The 10,000-nt window shown below is 45.6% G+C and overlaps 1 protein-coding gene across 1 annotated transcript in view; it reads right to left on the bottom strand.

The window, feature by feature from the left end:
• The window catches only part of ace2 (angiotensin I converting enzyme 2), a 15,460-nt gene extending 6,650 nt beyond the window's left edge, over positions 1-8,810 (bottom strand). Inside the window, exons 1-10 of the mRNA XM_056608676.1 lie at positions 8,620-8,810; positions 7,973-8,131; positions 7,029-7,122; positions 6,033-6,176; positions 5,091-5,206; positions 4,398-4,506; positions 4,049-4,146; positions 3,369-3,538; positions 1,652-1,878; positions 1-101 (exon numbers count right to left, since the gene is read on the bottom strand). The exon at positions 1-101 is cut by the window's left edge and continues 44 nt beyond it. Of these exons, the coding sequence (XP_056464651.1) occupies positions 1-101; positions 1,652-1,878; positions 3,369-3,538; positions 4,049-4,146; positions 4,398-4,506; positions 5,091-5,206; positions 6,033-6,176; positions 7,029-7,122; positions 7,973-8,131; positions 8,620-8,799 (1,398 nt within the window). The 5' untranslated portion in view covers positions 8,800-8,810. The remainder of the gene's footprint in view (positions 102-1,651; positions 1,879-3,368; positions 3,539-4,048; positions 4,147-4,397; positions 4,507-5,090; positions 5,207-6,032; positions 6,177-7,028; positions 7,123-7,972; positions 8,132-8,619) is intronic.
• Between the last annotated feature and the right edge of the window lie 1,190 nt (positions 8,811-10,000).

Below are 10,000 nucleotides of genomic sequence, written 5' to 3'. Positions count from 1 at the left end.
CTCGTTGAAGACCTGCCAGCGCCACTCCTCCAGCATGTAGGTGAAGGGTAGTGTGGCCACGATGGTCAGGGCCTGCTTCATCAGGAAGTTGATCTTCGTCTCTGGACCGCAACAACAAAGCGACAAAGTTCCAATCAATTTGTTCACAAATGACTTAACAAAACAAAATGGTGTTAAACACACTTATTGTAAGTCGCACGCCCTGGCACTCAAAAATCCGAAACCACGACTAAGGCAAGCTATTTCTTTTTCTTTTTTTTCTTTTTCTTTTTTTTTACACATGGCAGAGTAAATGCTGAGCTAAGAACAAGATGGCGATAGGCCGATGTGCGACATTCCCAAGAAGCCATTAAAGCATATAATCCAAAGATTTGATATCTGGCTCCTTTATCGCCATGTCTATATGATCCACCCTGGGATAAGACTTTGCTCGGGGAACAGTCACCCCTGGACCCGGCGATGCTCACACCTTATCAGCTGGATGCTTTCATTTCGTTTTTTAGTTTTACTCGTCTGTTCCTTGTAGAGCCATGGCTTTAATCTAAACTCCCTTTGGAACCCACGACCGTCGCATGGACAGTACAGAAAACAATGTCTTAAAACCCAACCTATTCTGTTAGCCTCGTAGCATACTTGCCTTGAAAGTCATATTTAAAAGTCAGAATTTAAGGTTCATCTTGTATGTAGCGTCAAAAATAGATGACTTGGGCAGATAGTGATTATGGAATGTAAAAAGCGCTCTGATTGGCTTAGGATATAGCCAATGAGGCACAATGAATCAGCAGCGTTAGTAAAGTAGAGCTAGCTACAATCTGGCCAAAATACGACTTAGGCTATATGATATGAGGCTTACAATACAATGCACGGTAAGGAACTCATGGGATTTTCGGTACATTTAAATTAATATTTAGGGCATTTTACACAACAAGTACATTTGTCGGAAGAATATATATATACTAACGATATATACTAACAATATATCGCTGTCGATGCAGTAAGGATGGTGCCAAGCACTAACAATCACTACCCGTTCCCCGTTTACAAAGACACAACAACAAAGACCTCTAGGATAAGACACATGTCAGATGCGTGTCATTTAAAGGGACACTGTGTCAAAATTACTCCCATCTAGTGCTACAATTGTATATTGCATTCAAACTAATAGTGCTCGCTTGTTCAAAAACTACGGTGGGCAGTATGTGCCAAGAAGCTGTGTCATGACATCCAATACTACCTCATCGAGTCATTCGAGTGATGATGAGGTTCGTTATTTCAGACAAATTTCAACCTGCATTGAATCATTAGTGTAAGCTAATGATGTATGAGTAATTACTCCTCGAGCAAGATAGGGAATTATTTCAGTCATCATTCACGCTGGCTCAGAGTGAAAACGCGTTTGCATTTCCCGTACCACGTATTGCTTTTTTTCCCTCTCGGCAGTTCATAGACCGGAAGAACATGGTAGCCTCCTTGAAGCTTACCCGTCCTATGTAACTACATATTAATTATTCTTCGCTCAGGTGGATAAGTGAGATTTTTGGCAGAGATAATTTTACACCAATGAGGACTTATTTATGAATGAATACGTTGATTTGAAGTAATAAATTACTTAAAATATTACACAGTGTCCCTTTAAAGGAGCAACTCGTACCTTTGTCGGCGGTGAAGTCGGCGGCCAGGAGCCCAAGGGACTTGAGGTGGTCGGGGGTGGCGGCCGACAGGGACATGATCTCGCCCACGGCCTCGTGGAAGCCCTCGTTGGCCCCGTCCCGGAGCAGGTAGGACAGGTTCTGGTAGGCCGTCTGGTACTGGTTGTGGCCCATCTCGTGGTGCGCCGTCAGGAAGTGGTCCATGTTCACCTGGGTGCACATCTTGATCCTGGGGAACAGTGTAACAGATAGTCAGCCTCATAGCATAATAAGATCATTAATGATCAGGCAAATTGTGATGTCGAACCCTAACCCTAACAGTGATGATTCAATGTGCTCCATTGGCTGTATCGTAAGCCAATCAGAGTGTTTTTTAATTTCCGGCCAAATATTGTTATATTTTTATCTTATTTTATTATAGTATGTTTTGGCCAAATTGTGATATCTAACCTAACTCTACACTCTTAACGCTGCTGATTCATTGTGCCTCATTGGATGTATCCTAATCAAATCAGAGTAGTTTTACAATTCCCTAATCACTATCTGCCTGAGTCAGCCATTTTACTTAGGCATTTTTTACCCTAAATCCAAGATTAACCTTAAAATATGACTTATGCAATTATGCTATGACGCTCACGATATGCATTCCTACATAGTAAGCATGCCACAATATGATCATATCGCCTTGTTAGATGTTGATATTGTTTGGTGGGAGGTGGACCGTGGATTGACTTTAAACAAACCCTTACCTACACCAACACTCTACACCTAAATGTGACTATCCTAAAGGTGATATCTTAACGGATCCATTTATTATAACTTAGCATCACAATTTCTGCACATCGTATAAATCCTATCCTGCATACATCCGAATGACTAAAGCAGATTCCGTGCCTGAATAACAGTTTATAATAAGTGTACATTAATTAACCATTAGTTAATGCAGTAATAAGAATTAACTAATAGCTAATTTATAGTCTAATATACTTATTACTGCTAATACTAATTTATAGATTATTTAACCCACTTGCCCTAACACTTACCCTAATGTAATACCTCTATACTGATACTATATAATAATACCCTTACTTATTAACTTGTGTTAATTAATGGTTAATTTATGTACCCTTATTGAAATATGTTACCCTTATCGAGTTTCTAATCCTAATCTCTTTTCAGTGTTCGATAATCATTATTTTACTAACAAGAGGCACATGGAAACAGTATCAGTTTCATAGGCCGTGAGGTGGGCATTTAGAGCACTGACTCACTGATCTTCACAGACACCAACCCCGCCAAAAGACTCAAACTCACAACTCAGCTCAATATAAGAGTCTTTATGAAAGCACAACTTTTTCTGTCAATCAGTTCTCTCCTGACAGTTGATTATTCTCTTATCTCAAAGGTTAAATTAAGAACAGGACGTGATATTGACACGTTTGTGTACCTGTATGTAGAGTAGTGTGTGCGTGTGTTTGTGTGTGTGTGTGTGTGTGTGTGTGTGTGTGTGTGTGTGTGTGTGTGTGTGTGTGTGTGTGTGTGTGCCTGCATGCGTGTGTGTGTGTGTGTGTGTGTGTTTGTGTATGCTTGTGTATGTGTGTGTGTGTGTGTGTGTGTGTGTGTGTGTTTGTGTGTGCTTGTGTGTGTGTGTGTGTGTGTGTGTGTGTGTGTGTGTGTGTGTGTGTGTGTGTGTGTGTGTGCGTGCGTGTGCGTGTGTACCTGTAGTCCTTCCCGTTCCCCATGTCCCAGGCGGTGGGATGACAGACCACCTTGCGGTCGTTTGGCTTCACCAGCATAGAGTTTGTCCAGAAGTCGGGCTCCATCTTGTAGAGACCCACGGACATGAAGAACTTCTCTGCCTCTCTGAAGAGACGCTCAGGTTCCCATTTCTGGAAGAATCAAAGGAGCTTTGGTTTGGCTTGAGTCCACATAACACCAAGTCTTAAAGCTGTTCTCTAAGAACCTTGAATGTGTGTGTGTGTGTGTGTGTGTGTGTGTGTGTGTGTGTGTGTGTGTGTGTGTGTGTGTGTGTGTGTGTGTGTGTGTGTGTGTGTGTGTGTGTGTGTGTGTGTGTGTGTGTGTGTGTGTGTGTGTGTGTAGGTACATGTGTGTGTGTTTTTGTGTGTGTGTGTGTGTGTGTGTGTGTGTGTGTGTGTGTGTGTGTGTGTGTGTGTGTGTGTGTGTGTGTGTGTGTGTGTGTGTGTGTGTGTGTTTTTGTGTGTGTGCGTGTTTGTGTATGTGTGTGTATGTGTGTGTATGATCATGTGTGTGTGTGTGTGTGTGTGTGTGTGTGTGTGTGTGTGTGTGTGTGTGTGTGTGTGTGTGTGTGTGTGTGTGTGTGTGTGTGTGTGTGTGTGTGTGTGTGTGTTTTTGTGTGTGTGTTTGTGTGTTGGGGGTACCTGGTCGACCATAGCAGAGCTGACATCGATGTCCGGCTTTAGGGGGTAGGGCGTAGAGAGTGGGTACAGGCTGGTCCAGAACCGACCCCACATATCCCCTGGAGAGACACCAGAACCGTCCCTTTAATGGCCGTCCTCACTGACCCCGGAACACTCACGCAGATGGCACACATAGGGTCAACCCAGAAACCTTTTACAGGAACTAAAAATATTTTTTAAACGAAATGCGTTATCGCGGAGGAGATGGCGTTGGTATACTCCGAGCCGAAAGGATCTGAACTCTGTCTTCCGTTGCCGTCGGTCGCTATGGATACGGCGAGTGTCTGCTAACGGAGTAGCGGCTACGCACCCAGAAGGTGGGCGGGCAGGGGCCCCTCGGGGTGGATGTGGCCCCCGGGGTAGGTCTCAATCAGCTTGGACCTCACGTACGCGTGGAGCTCCTTGTACAACGGCATGATCTGGAGAGGGGAGAGAGACCCACCTTCAGCTGATCGACCATTAGTAGAAGTTCATCCCCACACACACACACACACACACGCACATACCTAACCACACACGCACGCACACACACACACACACACACACACACACACACACACACACACACACACACACACACACACACACACACACACACACACACACACACAAACACACACACACGCACATACCTAACCACACCCACACACACACACACACATACGCACATACCTAACCACACACGCACACACACAATCACACACACACATGCGCACATACCTAACCACACACGCGCACACACACGAACACACACACACACACACACACACACACACACACACACACACACACACACACACACACACACACACACACGAACACACACACACACACACACACACACACACACACACACACACACACACACACACACACACACACACATACCTACGCATAACTACACAGACACAAACACACACACAGACACACACACACACACACACACACACACACACACATACCTACACATGCCTACACACACACAGTGTGTGGGGACACTGACCTCCTTGTATATGGAGCGGACGTCGCCCATCAGCTCATCTCGGGTGTAGTTGTAGGGCGGGACCTCCCCTACGGTCTCGTAGTTGCTGCGCCAATACGCTCCGTAGTCCTCAAAACCTGTGTGTGTGTGTGTGTGTGTGTGTGTGTATGTGTGTGTTTGTGTGTTTGTGTGTTTGTATGAGTGTGGGAGTGTGTGTGTGTGTGTGTGTGTGTGTGTGTGTGTGTGTGTGTGTGTGTGTGTGTGTGTGTGTGTGTGTTTGTGTGTGTGTGTGTGTGTGTTTGTGTGCGTGTGCAGTGGAGGAGAGTGTGAGAAAGACAGAGAAAATGTTACAATGATGGAACATAATAACATTCCTTCCTCAGTGTAATGTTGTGAAGGAACAGGAAATGCAGAAAAAACTGATATGATATACAATGATTGTGGTAAAATGTGGATGAAGGATAACAAAGCAAGGATGACAGTAAAGACTTCCTGGCAGACAGAATGAGCGCCACACTCATGTTGTCTTCGTTCGGTCTCCTCGCGCCTGACCAAAGGTTGACCCTGCTTATCTTTACACATTACGGAAAACACCTTACTTATGTCCTGTTCACTGTTCTCTTTCTAGCTCATGTGTGTGTTCCTTGTGTTTCTTTAATACTTTTACTTTTCTTTTATATTGCACTGCTGAAGGAGCCTGAGACTTAAAGGACGATTCCAGTATTCTGAACATTGAGCCCCCTTTCTGGTTTGTCGAGGATGAAATACACCGAAATTTTGAATATTGGTCCTTTTCTCTCGAGTATTTGGCTAATTTCGAATCGCCCCTGCCTGCTTCAAATTAATAATAATAATAATAAACCATCTTGACTCTTGAAACTTCATCTACGGAAAGTTTCCAACACATGACAACACCAACAGCGCGTGTGGAGGGTGTCAGACTCCGGTGTAGGGGGGGCTCACCGTTGAGCCTGGCCGCTTCGTTCTTCAGGTCCACGTAGTCCTCGTACAGAGGCCTCATCTTCCTCCCCGTCTCCCTCCTCCAGCCCTCCCACACGTGCAGGCGCTCATTGTAGTCCCTGCTGTCGGCCATCACCGCCTCCAAACCTGGGGGTCAGGGGGAGACGATGGACTGGACGCCCTGGATGTTCTGTCTTTCTTTCTCTGTCTTTCTGTCTTTCTCAGTATCTCTCTTTTTCTCTCTCTCTTTTCTCTCTCTCTCTCTCCCTCCCCCCCCCCCCCCTCTCTCTCTCTCTCTCTCTCTCTTCTCTCTCTCTTTCTCCCTCTCTCTCTCTCTCTCTCTCTCTCTCTCTCTCTCTCTCTCTCTCTCTCTCTCTCTCTTCTCTCTCTCTCTCTCCCTCCCCCCCTCCCCCCTCTCTCTCTCTCTCTCTCTCTCTCTCTTCTCTCTCGCTCTCTCTCTCTCTCTCTCTCTCTCTCTCTCTCTCTCTCTCTCTCTCTCTCTCTCTCGCTCTCTCTCTCTCTCTCTCTTCTCTCTCTCTCTCTCTCCCTCCCCCCTCTCTCTCTCTCTCTCTCTCTTCTCTCTTTCTCTCTCTCTTCTCTCGCTCTCTCTGTCTTCTCTCTCTCTCTCTCTCTCTCTCTCTCTCTCTCTCTCTCTCTCTCTCTCTCTCTCTCTCTCTCTCTCTCTCTCTCTCTCTCTCTCTCTCTCTCTCTCTCCCTCTCTCCTCTCTTCGCTCAATTCATGAGCGAACTCAACTATCAATACACGCTTTACACAATGGCTGTACTATTTTAAGTTGAATCAGAACATTTTGTCAATCAGATTGATTTGATGTGTTTGGTATCCAATACAAGTAGTCACTCAGGTATCGACAGGTGATTATTTCTCTAGCAGGGTAGTACAGTAATGATAAGCTCAGGTATTGAACGGGGGATTATTCCTCCATGCGGGGTATTAATGATAAGCTCAGGTGTGTTATGTGGTGCTGAGTGCAGGCCTACCTGGTTCCAAAGTCTGGCAGTCTGTGGGCCTGTCCTTCAGACACACCTCGGCTGTACTGTAGATGGTGCTCATTTTACTCATCACCCGCCCCAACTGAGAACAACAAGACACACCGCTGGGTTTCTTTGGTTGGTTTGAGATGAATGCAAAATATGAAGACCATGGTAAAAATAAACGAGCAAAGAATCGATAATATTAACATTCATTATAATAACAATACTAATATAAAAAATAATAACAAGATGAATAAGAAGAACAACAACTATTATCATGATAATTATTATAATAATTATAAAAAAGACATGATTATTATGATTAATGATAATAATAATAATGATAATAACAATACTAGTGCAGTCCATTTACCATATTTATTTTGTGACAAGCTTAATGTAAATGGACTGCATTGATATATCGCTTTTCAAACCACTGGACACGCTAAGCGCTCTACAATATTGCCTAACATTCAACCATTCATGCCCACATTCACACACCGACGGCGGAGTCAACCATGCAAGGAAGACAGCCTGTTCGTCAGGCGCAGTTAGGGTGAGGTGTCTTGCTCAGGGAAAACCTCGACACCCAGTTAGAAGGAGCCGGGGATCGAACTAGCAACCTTCTGGTTACCAGCCAACCCGCTCTGCCTCCTGAACCAAATGCAGCCCCAGGGAGTTAAAGTCAGGGGCGGATCTAGCCATTTTGGGGCCCTAGGCAAAATATAGACATGGGGCCCTCATTTTTTAAACACGTACACAAAACAAATAACCATCCCAATACTCTTAGAATCGCAATAAACCCATAGTGCACTGCCACTCAACTCTCCACAGTAAACTTCATTTTTTTTTTTTTTTTTTGGTTGGGGCCCTAGGCACTTGCCTAGGTTTGCCTAATGGAAGATCCGCCACTGGTTAAAGTGACAGCGGCAGGCGTGCGGCAGTCTTACGTGAGCAGACTTTTCCGGGGACAGGGCCCCAGAGCCTTTGTCCTGCAGGGAGATGAGCTGCAGTTTGACCACCGGGTCTTTCACCTCGTGGAGCGGGAAGGCCAGGGACTCGGTCGACATGCGGCCGTAGAATTCTGCCCAGACCGCGCCCTTCGCCGACTGCACACGACACAGGATCATCGTCACACTGGTCATAATCACCGGCCAAACATGGAGATTTAATCATTCTGTGATTCAGCTTCACGTGTTTTATCTAAAGCAATTTACTTGTGGCGAGGAGAGCAATCTAAGAAACAATCAGAATTGGAGAAGCTACTTAAAAGAAGAACACTTTTTAATCTAAACAAGTGAAAACAACAGTATTAATTTGATTTAACCTTCATTCGTCAAGCTTAGTCTCGGTCAGCTGAAAAAACATCTCTTTTACAAAAGACACCTGGCCTATGCAGTAGCAGCATGACACACAGTAAAACACGCCGTTAACAAACTGCAACACCACATAGGAGACACTAGTATATACATCGAACCTGGGACCCAAGAAGAAAGAGCTGCAACTAGCGATGCCATCGTCAGACATCCTGAATCAGTTCCAACTGCAGCTTAAGCGTAGCGGGGGGGGGGGGCTTCGATCTGAGCCGACCACGTACCAATATGTTTGAGTTCTCCTCGGTGATGTCCGTGTTGTACGCCCACGACGCCAGGGAGTAGTCATACATGATGACCGACGCATCGGTGCTGAACTTCTCCAGGAACGCTCTGGCCCGGGTCTCCGTGTCCTCCTGGGCCCTCAGGCCCGGGGTGAGGAGCGCCACCACCAGCAGCAACATGGCCGCCGCTCCCGCCGCAAACCGTCCTGCTGTCGACATCTCGGCGCGGTGGGGGGGGGGGGGAGTTCAGGAGACGAAACACACGAACCGGAGCACTTGTGGTTTTCCCCCAAAACCTTTCGCGGGGGGGGGGGCCTCTTGGTGGAGAGGTAACTCAAACTAGTTTGCTACTTGCCTACCCGCACAGAGGAAGCAGCGAGAGCCACAGTAGGTGAGGTGGTGATAGTGATGTTCAAGGTGCGTCTGCGTCCACTCTCACCCTCAGAGTGAGGCTGGCCGGGGCGTTACGGCCCGCTGTTATACTGCCTCAGGTCTTTTATCATTATTGTTCACGGTGCTGCCTTGGCCTTTGATCGGAGTCGTAACCGCACACACACTGAGGATGTTGTTAAGGAAATGCTGCAAGGACCGTGGTGTGTGTTTAAAAGCTTTGAGCGACTCTGTGCTGATGTTTGTTACTACTAGCTGTGTCATCCAACATTAAAATCATGCCTTTAAACATAAAGTTTTGATTTTCCAAACGTGTTTAAGTGTGTGCACTGTACATGTTTATCTATCTATCTATCTATCTATCTATCTATCTATCTATCTATCTATCTATCTATCTATCTATCTATCTATCTATCTATCTATCTATCTATCTATCTATCTATCTATCTATCTATCTATCTATCTATCTATCTATCTATCTATCCATCCATCCATCCATCCATCCATCCATCCATCCATCCATCCATCCATCCATCTATCCATCCATCCATCCATCCATCCATCCATCCATCCATCCATCCATCCATCCATCCATCCATCCATCCATCCATCCATCCATCCATCCATCCATCCATCCATCCATCCATCCATCCATCCATCCATCTATCTCTATCTATCCATCAATTTCATGGGTGAATGTTTTGTGTGTGTCTGTGTGTTCTGTGTGTGTGTGTGTGTGTGTTTGTGTATGTGTGTGTGTGTGTGTGTGTGTTTGTGTATGTGTGTGTGTGTGTGTGTGTGTGTGTGTGTGTGTGTGTGTGTGTGTGTGTGCGTGTGTGTGTGTTGGTGTGTGTGTGTGCGTGCACTGTGCACTGTGCACACTGTGCTGTGTGTGTTTGCTGTAGTAGCAAGGGGCCTTGAACCCATGTCCTGCTGTACATAAACACAGCAGCCATAAAACCATAAACACTACATTATCAAACCACAATCT

This window comes from Gadus chalcogrammus, chromosome 14 (assembly GCF_026213295.1).
Source record: "Gadus chalcogrammus isolate NIFS_2021 chromosome 14, NIFS_Gcha_1.0, whole genome shotgun sequence".
NCBI lineage: Eukaryota > Metazoa > Chordata > Actinopteri > Gadiformes > Gadidae > Gadus > Gadus chalcogrammus.
The sequence above is the reverse complement of the archived record's forward strand: the minus strand, read 5'-3'. Positions and strand labels throughout refer to the sequence as shown.